At 49.6% G+C, this 16,462-nt stretch overlaps 1 protein-coding gene across 1 annotated transcript in view; it reads right to left on the bottom strand.

The window, feature by feature from the left end:
• Nucleotides 1–15,887: 15,887 nt before the first annotated feature.
• TDRD9 (tudor domain containing 9) overlaps nucleotides 15,888–16,462 on the bottom strand; it is a 113,675-nt gene continuing 113,100 nt past the window's right edge. The window contains exon 39 of the mRNA XM_068991288.1: nucleotides 15,888–15,989. Within this exon, the coding sequence (XP_068847389.1) occupies nucleotides 15,888–15,989 (102 nt within the window). The remainder of the gene's footprint in view (nucleotides 15,990–16,462) is intronic.

The following is a 16,462-nucleotide window of genomic DNA, read 5'->3' as shown; positions in this document are numbered from 1 at the left end:
TTCTCCAGGCAAGAATACTGGAGTGGGCAGCCATCCCCTTCTCCAGGGAATCTCCCCGATCCGGGAATGAAACCCAGGTCTCCTGCATCGCAGGCAAGAGTCTTTACCATCTGAGCCTCCGGGGAAGCCCATGTGTAAACTAACCTCAAATATTTTTTAAAAAAAGAAAAAAAACAATAACCTCTGATTTAGAGCTCTATATGAAAAAAGGAGGGGACATTTTATCTTTTTAAGTGTTTTATTTAGGTGTGCTGGGCCTCAGTCGAGTAGCATGTGGCATCTAGTTCCCTGACCGGGGATTGAACCCAGGTCACCTGTGTTGGGCGCTCAGTCTTAGCCCCTGGACCACCAGGGAAGTTCTTGAGGAAACCTTTTTAAAAGACCTGGTAACATCTTTTCACTTTATCCTCTTCCCAAATGAGGTTATTTTGTAATAACTCTAAACAACCAATAATATACAAACAATAAACTTATATAACTCTCCAAATTGTTTATAAAAATGCTTCCACAAACTTGGAAGAAGTTCTGCTTCCTTGTCATAATTGCTCATCAATATTTCCAATTTTTCTTTTCACTTATGAGGTGTTCCCTCCCACTACCAGGTTGCAAGCCAAAATTTAGAAAAGCCTTGTCTACAGACCATGAAATTAAAAGACGCTTCCTCCTTGGAAGGAAAGTCATGACCAACCTGGACAGCATATGGAAGAGCAGAGATGTTACTTTGCCGACTAACGTCCATCTAGTCAAGGCTATGGTTTTTCCAATGGTCATGTATGGATGTGAGAGTTGGACCATAAAGAAGGCTGAGCGTCGAAGAATTGATGCTTTCGAACTGTGGTGTTGGAGAAGACTCTTGAGGGTCCCTTGGACTGCAAGGAGATCCAACCAGTTCATCCTAAAGGAGATCAGTCCTGGGTGTTCATTAGAAGGACTGATTCTGAAGCTGAAGCTCCAGTACTCCACCTCAGGCGAAGAGTTGCCTCATTGGAAAAGACCCTGATGCTGGGAGGGATTGAGGGCAGGAGGAGAAGGGGATGGGATGGCTGGATGGCATCACCAACTCAATGGACATGAGTTTGAATGAACTCCGGGAGTTGGTGATGGACAGGGAGGCCTGGCGTGCTGTGATTCATGGGGTTGCAAAGAGTCAGACACGACTGAGCGACTGAACTGAACTGAACTGCCGACAGACCGACAGCCGCTGAAACAAAACCTGTAGTTCTGAGAGAGAGTCGCTAGATGGCAGTGCTGCTGTCCTGACGGCTCTCAATTTAGGAGGAAAAAAACACGTCCCCCTCCCTTGAATAGGTTTGTTGAAACCCAAGTATAAGTAGCGCATTATGAAATGCAATTTAAGCAAGAAAACATTATGTAAGAGATAATGCGCCCCTCTCTAATTACAGGTCTTCAAAAGCGCAGCCTAATTTAAGATTCCTCTAAAATCTCTGCCTGTCGTCTTTCAACATTATACTACCTCTCTGAGGTTATAATGGCACATCTTTCTCTCTTGCTTAAAAAAAAAAAAATCTTTTCAAGTTAATGTTCTAAGGCCATTGTTCCAATTCAAAAGCAAATCCAGGGATTAATCCAGAACATGCCAGAAAACAGAGCAGTATTTTCCGCAGCACTTTCTCACGTGGTGTTTGATCGCTCACACAGCCGCTCCGCTCTGGTCTCCAGGGAGTCCCACCTGGCAGTCGGGGCCCAGGTCAGATCCCTGCTTGTGTGCCTTAACATTCGGGAAGCCTCATGGTGCAGAGAGAGGACGCTCAGGAGACGTTTAGTCGCTTGGATCCTGTGATTTGGACACTGTCTGCGCTTCTAAAAGGAAGCCTGGGCTTTTCAGAGCGGGAAGCAGCGGGCGGCTGTGACTTTGAACTCAGGCAAGGCAGAATGCATAGCCTGGAAGCAAGTCTCCATGGCAACACCGAATCTAGACCGCACACTTTGCCTTGCTCTCTTCTTGCGACTTTTAGTACATCTCCTACCAGATCAGCTCAGTCGCTCAGTCGTGTCCGACCCTGCGATCCCACAGACTGCAGCACGTCAGGCTTCCCTGTCCATCATCAACTCCTGTAGCTTGCTCGAACTCATGTCCATCGAGTCTGTGATGCCATCCAACCGTCTCATCCTCTGTCGTCCCCTTCTCCTCCCGCCTTCAGTCTTTCCCAGCATCAGGGTCTTTTCCAATGAGTCAGCTCTTCGTATCAGGTGGCTTCTGCTGACTGGAGTTTCAGCTTCAGCATCAGTCCTTCCAGTGAATATTCAGGACTGCTTTCCTTTAGAAGGGATTGGTTGGATCTCCTTGCAGTCCAAGGGACTCTCAAGAGTCTTCTCCAACACCATAGTTCAAAAGCATCAATCCTTCAGTGCTCAGCTTTCTTTATAGTCCAACTCTCACATCCATACACAACCACTGGAAAAACCATGACTTTGACTAGATGGACCTTTGTTGGCCAACTAATGTCTCTGCTTTTTAAAATGCTGTCTAGGTTTGTCATAGCTTTTCTTCCAAGGAGCAAGCATCTTTTAATTTCATGGCTGCAGTCACCATCTGCAGTGATTTTAGAACCCAAAAAATACAGTCTCTGTTTCCATTGTTTCCCCATGTATTTGCCGTGAAGTGTTGGGACTGGATGCCATGATCTGAGTTTTCTCAATGACAAGACCCCTTCTCCCCCCCAGTCAATCTCTCCCATCAGGAAGCTCCCATAAGCCTCTTATCCTTCTCCGTCAGAGGGCAGACAGACTGAAAACCACAATCACAGAAAACCAACCAATCTGATCACATGGACCACAGCCTTGTCTAACTCAACGAAACTATGAGCCATGCCATGTGGGGCCACCCAAGACAGACGGGTCATGGTGGAGAGTTCTGACAGAACGTGGTCCACTGGAGAACAGAATGGCAAACCACTCCAGTATTCTTGCCTTGAGAACCCCATGAAGATAGGACACTGCAAGATGAACTCCCCAGGTCAGCAGGTGCCCAACATGCTACTGGTGATCAGTGGAGAAATAACTCCAGAAAGAATGAAGGGATGGAGCCAAAGCAAAAACAACACCCAGTTGTGGATGTGACTGTTGATGGAAGTCAAGTCTGATGCTGTAAAGGGCAATGTTGCATAGGAACCTGGAATGTCAGGTCCATGAATCAAGGTAAGTTGGAAGTGGTCAAACAGGAGATGGCAAGAGTGAATGTTGGCATTTTAGGAATCAGTGAACTAAAATGGACTGGAATGGGTGAATTTAACTCAGATGACCATTATATCTACTACTGTGGGCAAGAATCCTTTAGAAGAAATGGAGTAGCCATCACAGTCAACAAGAGAGTCCAAAATACAGTATTTGGATGCAGTCTCAAAAATGACAGAATGATCTCTGTTCATTTCCAAGGCAAATCATTCACTATCATGGTAATTACTGCCCCAACCAGTAATGCTAAAGAATGAACAGTTCTATGAAGACCTACAAGACCTTCTAGAACTAGACCCCAAAAAGATGTCCTTTTCAGCACGGGGAACTGGAATGCAAAAGTAGGAAAGCAAAAGACACCTGGAGTAACAGGCAAATTTGGCCTTGGAGTACAGAATGAAGCAGGCAAGGGCTAATAGAGATTTGCCAAGAGAACCCACTGGTCATAGCGAACACCCTCTTGCAACAACACAAGAGAAGACTCTATACATCACCAGAAGGTCAATACTGAAATCAGACTGATTATATTCTTTGCAGCTGAAAATGGAGACGCTCTATACAGTTGGCAGAAATGACTGGCAGCTGACTGTGGCTCAGATCATGAACTCCTTATTGCAAAAATCAGACTTAAATTGAAGAAAGTAGGGAAAACCACTAGACCATTCAGGTATGACCTAAATCAAATCCCTTATGATTATACAGTGGAAGTGAGAAATAGATTTAAGGGTCTAGATCTGATAGAGTGAGTGCCTGATGAACTATGGAATGAGGTTAGTGACATTGTACAGCAGACAGGGATCAAGATCATCCCCATGGAAAAGAAATGCAAAAAGCAAAATGGCTGTCTGGGGAGGCCTTACAAATAGCTGTGAAAAGAAGAGAAGTGAAAAGCAAAGGAGAAAAGGAAAGATATAAGCATCTGAATGCAGAGTTCCAAAGAATAGCAAGGAGAGATAAGAAAGCCTTCCTCGGCGATCAATGCAAAGAAATACAGGAAAACAACAGAATGGGAAAGACTAGAGATCTCTTCAAAAAATTAGATACCAAGGGAACATTTCATGCAAAGCTGGGCTCGATAAAGGACAGAAATGGAATGGACCTAACAGAAGCAGAAGATATTAAGAAGAGGTGGCAAGAATACACAGAAGAACTGTACAAAAAAAGATCTTCACGACTCAGATAATCATGATGGTGTGATCACTCACCTAGAGCCAGACATCCTGGAATGTGAAGTCAAGTGGGCCTTAGAAAGCATCACTGTGAACAAAGCTAGTGGAGGTGATGGAATTCCAGTGGAGCTATTTCAAATCCTGAAAGATGATGCTGTGAAAGTGCTGCACTCAACATGCCAGCAAATTTGGAAAACTCAGCAGTGGCCACAGGACTGAAAAAGGTCCGTTTTCATTCCAATCCCAAAGAAAGGCAGTGCCAAAGAATGCTCAAACTATTGCACAATTGCACTCATCTCACATGCTAGTAAAGTAATGCTCAAAATTCTCCAAGCCAGGCTTCAGCAATATGTGAACTGTGAACTTCCAGATGGTTCAAGTTGGTTTTAGAAAAGGCAGAGGAACCAGAGATCAAATTGCCAACATCTGCTGGATCATCGAAAAAGCAAGAGAGTTCCAGAAAAATATCGATTTTTGCTTAAGCCTTTGACTATGTGAATTACAATAAACTGGAAAATCCTGAAAGAGATGGGAATACCAGATCACCTGACCTGCCACACGAGAAATCTGTATGCAGGTCAGGAAGCAACAGTTAGAACTGGACATGGAACAACAGACTGGTTCCAATACGAAAATGAGTATGTCAAGGCTGTATATTGTCACCCTGCTTATTTAACTTCTATGCAGAGTACATGAGAAATGCTGGGCTGGAAGAAGCACAAGCTGGAATCAAGATTGCCGAGAGAAATATCAATAACCTCAGATATGCAGATGACACCACCCTTATGGCAGAAAGTGAAGAGGAACTAAAAGCCTCCTGATGAAAGTGAAAGTGGAGAGTGAAAAAGTTGGCTTAAAGCTCAACATTCAGTAACAAAGATCATGGCATCCAGTCCCATCACTTCATGGCAAATAGATGGGGAAACAATGGGAACAGTGGCTGACTTTATTTTTGGGGCTCCAAAATCACTGCAGATGGTGATTGTAGCCATGAAATTAAAAGACACTTACTGCTTGGAAGGAAAGTTATGACCAACCTAGATAGCATATGAAAAGGCAGAGACATTACTTTGCTAACAAAGGTCCGTCTAGTCAAGGCTATGGTTTTTCCTGTGGTCATGTATGGATGTGAGAGTTGGACTATAAAGAAAGCTGAGCACTGAAGAATTGATGCTTTTGTACTGTGGTGTTGGAAAAGACTTGAGAGTCCCTTGGACTGCAAGGAGATCCAACCAGTCCATCCTAAAGGAAAACAGTCCTGGATATTCATTGGAAGCACTGATGCTGAAGCTGAAACTCCAGTACTTTGGCCACCTGATGCAAAGAGCCAACTCATGGAAAAGACCCTGATGCTGGGAAAGATGGAAGGCAAAAGGAGAAGAAGGTGGCAGAGGATGAGATGGTTGGATGGCATCACCAACTCAATGGACATGAATGTGATCAAACTCCAGAGATAGTGGAGGACAGAGGAGCTTGGTGTGCTGCAGTCTGTGGAGTCACAAACAGTTAGACGTGACACAGCAACTGGACAACAGCAACAATCCCCAAAGTGTGACTCTTAAAATTCTTGCATTGGAAAAAAGTATTCCTTTGTGGTCACAGACAGGATCTGTTTTTGTAAACATTTCACAAACCTAAGGGAAAGGACACTTTAAGTGTGAGGGATCCTAGATTCTACATAGATATTGTATCAGCTTTCCTGACTCTATTATTTAATTCCTGTGTCCTATCTGGTGAATTAGAACGCTGAAGAGTGAACACAGGAGTGCCAAGGTCGCCCATCACTGTTGTCTTTGCATGGAATTCTCCCAGTATTTATCATTTCTTCAGTACGTTGCTTGGAGCCCACATCTTCCTAGCACACCATCGGTCCTGCCTTCACATCACATCACCCCTGACCTTAAACATCGCCTGGTCTGAGGTCAGCTGCAGATTCCGCTCTTTGCTCTCCTTTCTCTGTTACCCGGGCCCTCACCTTCATGTCCACCTCTCATCACTCCGTGTTCTCGTAGACAGTGTGCAGCTGGGTTTAGCGTATTCCTCAGCCCTACTTAGCTGCCTGTCCTTTGGTGGGAAAGCTCAGTCCGCATGGTGGCATACTTGGTTCTGCTCCCTTTAGCTTCACGTTCGTCCCTCATCACGCATGGACCGCTTCTGCCCACCCGATCCTCATGTCCTGGTCTGCTCAAGGGGTAGCACCTGCACCCCCCACCCCCCCAGCTTGTCTGAAGTCCTCACTCAGGGATCCCTCTCTTCCACGGTCCCTGCGACCATGAGCATCCCTTGAAGACTGGTGTCCGAGTACTTCCCACACCGAGAGGTTTCCTCCCCAGGGTCCCTGACACAGCAACCATGCCCCAGGAGACGGGTGGAATGCTGGCTCTGATGGTCGGATCCCTGCTTCTAAACGGAACACTGTACACAGAGCGGGCCGAAGGGGAGACAGCACAGAAGACACAGAGACGGGGCCAGGAAGTCACTGGGTCAGAGATGCTGACGGCCACTGAGATGGTGACACACGACAGAATCAGAGATGTTTTGGAAATCAAATTCTAACTGAAAAAAATAAAATAGTTCAGCCACCACCTGTAAACTGCTCCATCCCAGGCTCTTCCCTCCACCCGAAACCTCTCCTGACGTCCAGACACCTCATGGCTTTTTTCTTTTTACAGTTTTCATTTCCTTATTTTGGGCTGTGCTGGGTCTTCAGGACTGTGTGTGCTCTCTCTGGTTGTGGCGAGCAGGTCTCCTCTCTATTGCGGAGCACAGGCTCGAGCACGTGTGGGCTTCAGGAGCTGCGGTGCGAAGGCTTGGTTGCCTCACGGCATGTGGGATCTTCCCAGCCCAGGTATCGAACCTGTGTCCCCTTCACTAGCAGGCAGACTCTTAGCCAATGGGCTGCCAGGGGAGCCCCTCACAGCTTCTTACACACCTTTGTTCAACGACCCACGGATGCTTTAAGTGCAAATCCAGATTCTCCCCCACTGCACCAAATCTGTTATTTTCCTGGCAAAGGACGTCACCATGGACCCAGCTCCCTAACCTAACCCTGACGGTCACTGCAGGACACTCCTCATCACTCACACATCAAGCCTACCTCCCCCAGGTTTGGAAAATCCATTCTCTATCTCCCCAGCTCCACTGTTGGCCTCCCACCTGGACGGCCTCCTCCGCGGGCCCAAGCAGCTGTTCTCCTCGTCCTCAGTCACTTCATCTCCTGCTCCTATCCACCCCCATCTACTCATCACCCTGCAGCCAGGAGAGGCTGGAGAGTTCAAAGGGCTTACCAGCCCTCAGCGGCAGGCACCGTCTTCAGTATAACACCCCATGCTCCACTGTCTGCCGGCATTATCTCAGACAAACCCCGACCAAAACCAGCCTACCTAGCAAGCAGAGCCCATGAGACTCCTGGACAGTGTCACGGAGCCCAGAGGCAGGACTGAGGCCAGAACCAAGCACTCAGATGTCCACCAAGCCCCGCTTCTCTGGACACGGCGACTTCAGCCACCACTCCAGCCTCCCGGGTTCTGCGTGGCCTGACGCCGTGATCTCCAGTGTAAAACCCCGAAGGACCCCACCGCTGGACCACAGGGGTCGCCCTCACAGCTGGCCCGGGAGGAGCAGCGATGCTCGGAAGCGGGTGTTTTGGTGTCGAGGGCTCTCAAAACAGGGTCGGTCGGGGTGGGGGAAGCGGAGCGGCAGGGCAGACAGGCTGTGAACCGCTCTCTGCCAGTCAGAGCCCCCTGAGCGTCCTCTGCCTGCTCTCCCTGGCCTGAGCCCTCCTGAGCCATCCGCCTCCCACCGTGCAGGCATCGTGATCGTCTTCACGCAGGGCCTCAAAAAGGCTGCCGCTGCCCCCCAAGTCCACTGTCCTCCACCGCCCATGCCCCCCCGACCAGGGCCCCGGCGGCCCCACGAGAGGGCGGAGCACGCTCCTTCTGAGCTGGGTCTCCGCGCTGTCGCAGGAGATCCGGGCAGAAAGCCCCCGGACCGCACTCCCCAGCGCCTGGGCCTGCCACCAGGAGGCCGTCAACGGTTTAGAAGGTTGCCGTTTTCTGAGGGGGTTTCCCTTCACAGCAATTTCTTTCTGTGCTTCTAAGAGCTGCAGTGGTTCACTGCTCCGTTTTATATTTAACCAATCGCTCTTACATGTGAGCATAGCACTTGGACATCTCCATGGCAACACACCCTAGAACAGAGGTGGCCTTACGGCAGCCTAAAGACCCCTCATGGGTCCGGCCAGCGGGTCTCCCTGCCGCGGAGCCTGGACGGGGAAGGAGGCCAGCCGGTGTGCACCTGTGGCTTCCACCTCCCCGACCTCAACGGGCCTCCTGGTCCCCTAAACCCGAGAGCCGGCCCTCACCCTCCAGCCTCCTGACTGCCCTCCCCTACTGTGATGCTGCTGCTGCTGCTAAGTTGCTTCAGTCGTGTCCGACTCTGTGCAACCCCACAGACAGCAGCCCACCAGGCTCCCCTGTCCCTGGGATTCTCCAGGCAAGAATACTGGAGTGGGTTGCCATTTCCTTCTCCAATGCATGAAAGTGAAAAGTGAAAGTCAAGTCACTCAGTCGTGTCTGACTCTTCGAGACCCCATGGACTGCAGCCCACCAGGCTCCTCCGCCCATGGGACTTTCCAGGCAACAGTACTGGAGTGGGTGGCCATTTCCTTCTCCAATGCATGAAAGTGAAAAGTGAAAGTGAAGTCGCTCAGTCGTGTCTGACTCTTCGCGACCCTGTGGACTGCAGCCCGCCAGGCTCCTCCGTCCCTGGAACTTTCCAGGCAGGAGGACTGGAGGGGGTGCCATGGCCTTCTCCACCTACTGTGATGGGTTCTATTCAAATCGCATTTGAATACCAAGTAGGTGCCAGGTCTTTAGAAATTAATAAAATACAGATTCTACTCTTAAGAGACCTGTAATAGTGTGAAAAGCCCTCTCTTAGCATTCACTACAGGCCTAGGTCATTCGACCCTAAACCCCCAAAAGGCAACCCAAAAATGCTTGTGGAGTAAGTGAACTATTTAATTCTGGGAGCAAAACCAGATGCCCGGAGGGACAGGGCAACAGGGCACTTCCTTCTGTCCAGAGACCTGTGGATGGCATCGCAGCACAAGGGATGCCTGGGGGGCGTTTACCAAGGGGCAGCAGTCTGTCCAAGCGGAGGGAACGGCGTGTGCAGAGAATGTCCAGGGAGGTGAAATGTCCAGGACACGATGAGAAACAGCCACACAGGACAGGGACCCAGGCCAGAAGGCTGCATGGTGACATCACAGCCAAAAGTGTGTCCAGGCTGGACCGGAGGCGGCTGAGCGGCCGTGACGCGGCCACAGGGTGGAGACGTCCCCATGACGCCCTCCGCCACCATCCTGACAGCATATAAATCTAAATACATTTGCATTATGTCAACAGTGGAATTTTTCACTGAAAAAGCATTTTCGGGAATGAGTTTCACTAAATCTATGTAACTCCGTGCTGAGTTTTCTAAACAAAACCTTGTTTTCATTTCCGCTTTTTCCCCTCTTCCAAAAGATTCTCACTAGGGTCAATGCTCTTGCAGAGAGTGTTTGGGGAGGTGCGTCTGTCCACAGTTTATCGGCGCTTCCGTCACTGGGGGGTTTCCTCTGGAGCCGTCTTTCCCACATTGAACTTTGTGCTAGTCGCTCAATCACGCCTGGCTCTTTGGGACCCTATAGATGGCAGCCCGCCAGGCTCCTCAGTCCATGCGATTTCCCAGACAAGAAGACTGGAGTGGGCTGCCGTTCCTCCTCCAGGGGGTCTTCCCAACCCAGGGATCGATCCGTCTGAGTCACTAGGGAAGCCCAAAACTGTATAAAGATGACTCTGTTCTCATCCCCTTTAATATTTCATTATTACGATCACTACTACTTCTGGGCCGCTCTGGGTCTTCGCAGAGGTGCGGGGGCTCCTGGCTGGAGCACAGTCTCTCGTTGCCCCGCTCAGACTTGGCTGTCATCCCGTGGCCTGTGGGACCTGAGTTCCCTGACCAGGGATCGAACCCATAACCTCTGCACTGGAAGACAGATTCTTAAGCACCAGACCACCAGGGAGGTCCCTATCCACTTTTAGATAGTAATAACTGCCATTCTCGAGAGTTTTTCTTTGACTAATAGTGCTATTTAGAAACATGTTGTTTAATCTCCAAATATTGTGGGATTTTCTAAACTATCTTTCTGTTAGTGACTTCTAGTTTACGGTTCTGAAAGCATACGTATATGGGTTCTATTAAATGGAGTGTTTAAGGGGTGTTTTATGTCTCATAGTCTGCATAGCTATTGCAGTAAGCCAAGAGTAAAGCTTGCTGCTGCTGCTGCTGCTGCTGTTGCTAAGTCGCTTCAGTCGTGACCGACTCTGTGCAACCCCAGAGATGGCAGCCCACCAGGCTGCCCCGTCCCTGGGATTCTCCAGGCAAGAACACTGGACTGGGTTGCCATTTCCTTCTCCAGAGCAAAGCTTGGGAAGGAACAAATAAAATTCCGCTTGTTCACAGAAGACATGATTATCAATGAAGAAAATCCCAAAGGATCAATTAAAACACTGAAACTAGTGATTACAGCGAGGCTGCAGGATTCAAGATCAACATACAGAAGCCAACTGCTTGGGGCTCCCCCGGCCCCACGACTAAGACTTGCCTTCCAACGAAGGGGGTGCAGGTTCGGTCCCTAGTTGGGGAACTAATATCGCATATGCCTTGGGGCCAAAAAACAAAGCATGAAACAGAAACAGTGTGCTAACAAATTCGATGAAGACTTTTAAAAAATGGGTCAGATTTAAAAAAAAACAACTTTACAAAGTCCAGTGGTTTCCAATATTCCAACACTGAACAATAGGAATTGGATATTTAAAACACAGTGTCTTTTACATTAGCACCAAAGAAAAGCAGAAAAAGTATTTGGTAACAAACCGAACAAAACATGTACATGACCCATACACAGAAAAGTACAAAACTCTTACGTTAAGAAACCGGAGAAGATCTAATTGGATGGAGAGATATTCCCTGTTCATGAATTTGTTGTTCAGTTGCTCAGTCGTGTCTGACTCTTTGTGACCCCATGGACTGCAGTATGCCAGGCCTCCCTGTCCTTCACCATCTCCTGGAGCTTGCTCAAACTCATGCCCATTGAATATATGATGCCATCCAACCATCTCGTCCTCTGTCCTCCCCTTCTCCTCCTGCCTTAAACCTTTCCAGCATCAGGGTCTTTTCTAATAAGTCAGCTCTTTGCATTAGGTGGCCAAAGTAGTGGAGCTTCAGCTTCAGCATCAATCCTTCCAATGAATATTCAGGACTGATTTCCTTTAGGATGAACTGGCTGGCTCTCCTTGCAGTCCAAGGGACTCTCAAGTTTTCTCCAACACCACAGTTCAAAAGCATCAATTCTTCGATGCTCAGCCTTCCTTATGGTCCAACTCTCACAACCATACATGACTACTGGAAAAACCATAGCCTTGACTAGATGGACCTTTGTCAGCAAAGTGATGTCTCTAACCTGGTTACTGGATGGGAAGACTTAATATTGTTAAGATGTCAGCTATCTCCAACATGATCTACAGATTCAACACAATCCCAACCAAAATCCCAGCAAGTCATTATATGGATATCAACAAACTGACTTTAAAGTCCATATTGCTCTGTATGACACAGGTGTATGAGGATACTCACTGCAATGCTGAATATTAGTGAGACTACTATTTTAGTGTCTGGTGTGAAAAGGTAGTCAATTATGAAAAAAATCCATAAAATTCTATACCACAAAGTAGTTAAGAAGAATGAGGTAACTCTTTCTGTAGTGATCTAGGAATACAATCCACAATAAAAATTCAGTGAATAAATTAAGGCCTAGATCAGAGTGTGCAGCCCACAGCCAGGTGTGACAACAAACCGACCCGGGGCCTGCATGCACAAAGAGACAGCCTCTGGAAGGGAGCGGACGGTGTGTCTGGATTCACTTTCTGTGGCTGCTACAAGTTACCGCAAACAGCGGGGTTCAGGGGCAGGGGTTGGGGGGAGCTTGACACGGCAGAAACGGACAGTCTCCGGTTCTGGAGCCCGGGAGTCTGGGATCAAGGGGCCGGCAGGGCTTCACTCCTCCCGAAGCTCCCGGGGAGGGTCCCCCGCCGCCTCCAGTCTCTGGGGGCTCTGGGTGTGCCTTGTCTGCAGTCTGGCCCTCCATCTTCACGGCCTCTTTCTTCTGTGTCCTCTGTGCATCTCTTAAAAGGATGCTGGTTACTGGCTTCAGAGCCTACCCTAAATCCAGGACAGTCTTCTCATCTCGAGATCTTTAATCAGACCTGCAAAGACTCTCTCCAGATAAAATCACATGACAGAGGCCCCAGGGGTTAAGATGTGGACACACAGTCTGCAGCCATCATCCACCCCACACGATGGTGTCCCGAGAACGCTCCTCCTCTGATTTTTCGAATCCAATCACCTTCCTTGTGACCGCTGCACTCTGGCACACATGCCCCGGCTGGCCACCTGCTCTCAGCACCAGTGTCCCCCTGGGTGAGAGTCCTTACCTGCAGTGGCCTGCCCCATGCCCCGTGCAGCAGCCAGCGTGGTCGTTCTCAGTAAGCTCAGGTGTGACATCACTGCCCAAGCCCCTCTGAGAGCCCCCACCGCACGCAGAATGAAAGGCAAACTTGCCCCGTGGCCTCGGCTCCTGTCTAAGCATCTTTGCCCCGCCTCCTGGCTTGCTCTGCAAATACCCCAAGCGCTTGGCCCCTTCTCGTCTCCTCTGCCCAGAATTCCTCCTCCCCACGTGCCCTCAGGTCAGATCTCTATCCGCTCCCCTCACCGTGAAGCTTTCCCTGACACTCATTCCGCTGCACCTGCCCTCCATCGCCAGGCCAGCAAACCAAAACCCAGGGTCTGGCCCTGGTCCATATAAATGAAGCTTTGCTGGGACTCAGCCTTGCAGATTCATCGAAGCGTCACCTGCGATTACTTCCAGGCGATGGCTGCAGAGCTGACGGGCAGCACAGACGCCTCACGGCCCCAGCGCCCAGGACTCTGACCACCGGGCCGGCCCCTTCCCAGGAGAGCGGCCTGCTGCGGCCCCCTCCGCTCCCGTCACCCGCTCTCTGGGCGCTCACTGCTGCCGGCCTGGCTGTCCTTCCTGTCTCCACTCCCCAGGGTCAGCTTCATGAGGTCGTCAGAGTCCCTGAGCAACAGCACATGCCTGACAAACCCCCAAGGGAGGACTGTGCAGACAGAGACCACGCTGCCTCTGGGGACAGCTCGGTGCTGGTGGGGAGAAGGCGGACTCTTCCTACCTACCCTCTAATACCCCTTCATCCCACACCACGGACATACATGACTAAGAACATAAAAACTGTTTAAGGATACATCAGCAGAGAATTATGCACGTGAAAAGCATGGCAATTACCCTCTAAATCACAGTTACATGGAAAGACACGCTATCTATCATACTACCTGTTTTCTTGTTCTTTCCAGAAAACACCATGTACAAAGTTACTGTGATGAGGACCAATGACTGCTTTAACCAGCAACACAGACACCCAGGTTGGGGTGGGAAAACGAGGTGCAGAAGGGTGGAAAGAGCCCCACCTCCACCTGTTAGCACAGCAAGCAGTTAGCCACTAAGGAGGAACGATGCAAAAGCATAATTTACTCAATAAAATACTTAAGATGGAGGCAATTCCAGAAAAAAAAAGGTAAGAGTTAGAATTGTTTCGAGGGCCATTACCACAAAAATCTAAAAACTGGATTTTTTATTAATTTATTTGCTGCACTGGGTCTCGGTTGTGGATTGCAGGATCTTAGTTCCCTGCCCGGGGATCAAAGGCAGGCCCCTGCACTGAGGGCACAGTCTTCACCACTGGACCGCAGGGAAGTCCCCCCCCACCCCTCCTTTAACAGAAGCCTTTTGGTACCACTTCATTTTTCAACCACTCACGGAACGGCTGCTCAAATGCTAACAAGCAGGAAGCACGCCAGCAGCCCAGGCCAGCTCGGCCGCCCCGCACGCCTGCTCCGGTCACTCCCACCTGGCGGCAGGCAAACAGCAGGCAGCACTTCCTGCTCCTCGCGGAGGCGAGACCTGACCCTTACAGCTGAGGAATTGCTCTCCCCGGAAACCTGCAGGGGGTGCTTTTGCTCAGAGCTGAGCAAGACTGCACACCAGGGACGCGGGGCTGACGTGCTCAGGCGGTCGAGACACAGCCACAAGGCCCGGCACACGTGCGTCTGCAGGCTTCCCGGCTGCTGGCCCGGCTGACCCGCGGAGGCCCAGGGCAGTGCCAGCCAGGCCCCAGTTTACAGAAGTCCTCCCTGCGTCAAGCTCCTGGTCACGAGCCCACCGTCGGACCAAACCCGAGCACTTCTCGTGTTTTCTCACCGGCCGCAAGCGGTCTCCCTGGAAGCCCCCGCTCAGGAGGACCGTCTCTCCTACCTGCCCCCTGGCCGGTCCAGACCTTCCCTCCAGCTGGTCACACCCGTGCGAGAACTCACTCAGATCCCGCTGGCTGCTGCGCTTACAGTGGCTCTGCTTTGCTGCTGAAACCCTGTCTTGTAAAAGTTATGGCGAACAGATGGGGAAACAATGGAAACAGGGACAGACTTTATTTCTGGGGCTCTAAAATCACTGCAGATGGTGACTGCAGCCATGAAATTAAAAGACGCTTGCTCCTTGGAAGGAAAGCTATGACCAACCCAGACAGCATATTAAAGAGCAGAGACATTGTCAACAAAGGTACCTCTACTCAAAGCTATGGTTTTTCCAGTAGTCATGTATGGATGTGAGAGTTGGACTGTGAACAAAGCTGAGCTCCGGGAGTTGGTGATGCACAGGGAGGCCTGGAGTGCTGCAGTCCACGGGGTCGCGAAGAGTCAGACACGACTGAGTGACTGAACACTCCTTTATCAGCTTTAGAAATCTGGATTTTTTTTTTTAAGAACAAAATATACTTTAATCTCCTCTGACTAAAAACTGCCAGAAACAAACTCGGTCTAATACTTTTATTAGATACACTAGTGACCAGGTGATCTCTCTCATTTCCAAAACGTGGACTAAGAATTGTAACTTAAGGAAAAACCTGATATACACAAAACGGAAGTATTTTTACCAAAAGTAGATATTTCCCCTCAAGGAAAAAACTTGGTAAAGATCACATGGTTTTGGAAAAGAACACCCAGCTTTCCTCTTGCGATCAGCTGGGAGCACTGGTCTCCCTGGGCCCAGGCATTTAAACCACGGCAACAAGGCAGAACGCACGCTGGACCCAGAACCTCACACCGAACACTACCTATGGATATTCACTTTAATAACAGAGCAAAAGAGAACCTTTTTCCAGATGAAGTCTTCCTTCAGAACAATTTTTCCCAAAATGTTTAACACCGTGATTTTCTGTTTCTAGAGAAGACCAGCCTTTTCCCAGTCCTGGGAACAGAAACACCTCCCTCCAGCCCCCACTGAGGAGGCGAGCGCCCGGCCGGAGCGGCCCGCAGCGCGGCGCGCGGCTCGCAGGGGCGGGCACCGGCCCTCTAGGAGCTGAGCACGATCAGCCTGTGGAGCTGGTACAGGAAGGTGTTCTTGCCCCTGCTGCTCTCCCGGTCCGCCTGCTCCATCACCAGCTTCGGATCAACCTGTCGGGGCAAGAGGGCCAGTCAGGCTCCGACACAGCGCTTTTCTAGACACAGAGTAAAACAAAGTTACACACACAGACAGACTTCGTGTGTGTGTGTGTGTGTGTGTGTTTGTGTGTGTGTGTGTGTGTACAGAGAGGGCAGGAAGCACTCCTTCTATGTAAAACAAAGTTACACACACAGACAGACTTCGCGTGTGTGTGTGTGTGTGTGTGTGTGTGTGTGTGTGTGTGTGTGTGTGTGTGTGTGTGTACAGAGAGGGCAGGAAGCACTCCTTCTATGTAAAACAAAGTTACACACACAGACAGACTTCGTGTGTGTGTGTGTGTGTGTGTGTGTGTGTGTGTGTGTGTGTGTGTGTGTGTGTGTACAGAGAGGGCAGGAAGCACTCCTTCTATGTCCCAAGAATATTTACAGAATGCTTCTCTACTCTCACAACACCAAATACTATACATCTGCTATGCCATCTTTCA

Source organism: Capricornis sumatraensis, chromosome 19, assembly GCF_032405125.1.
Source record: "Capricornis sumatraensis isolate serow.1 chromosome 19, serow.2, whole genome shotgun sequence".
NCBI lineage: Eukaryota > Metazoa > Chordata > Mammalia > Artiodactyla > Bovidae > Capricornis > Capricornis sumatraensis.
Note: the sequence above shows the minus strand (reverse complement) of the source record. Positions and strands in the feature narration are given on the sequence as shown.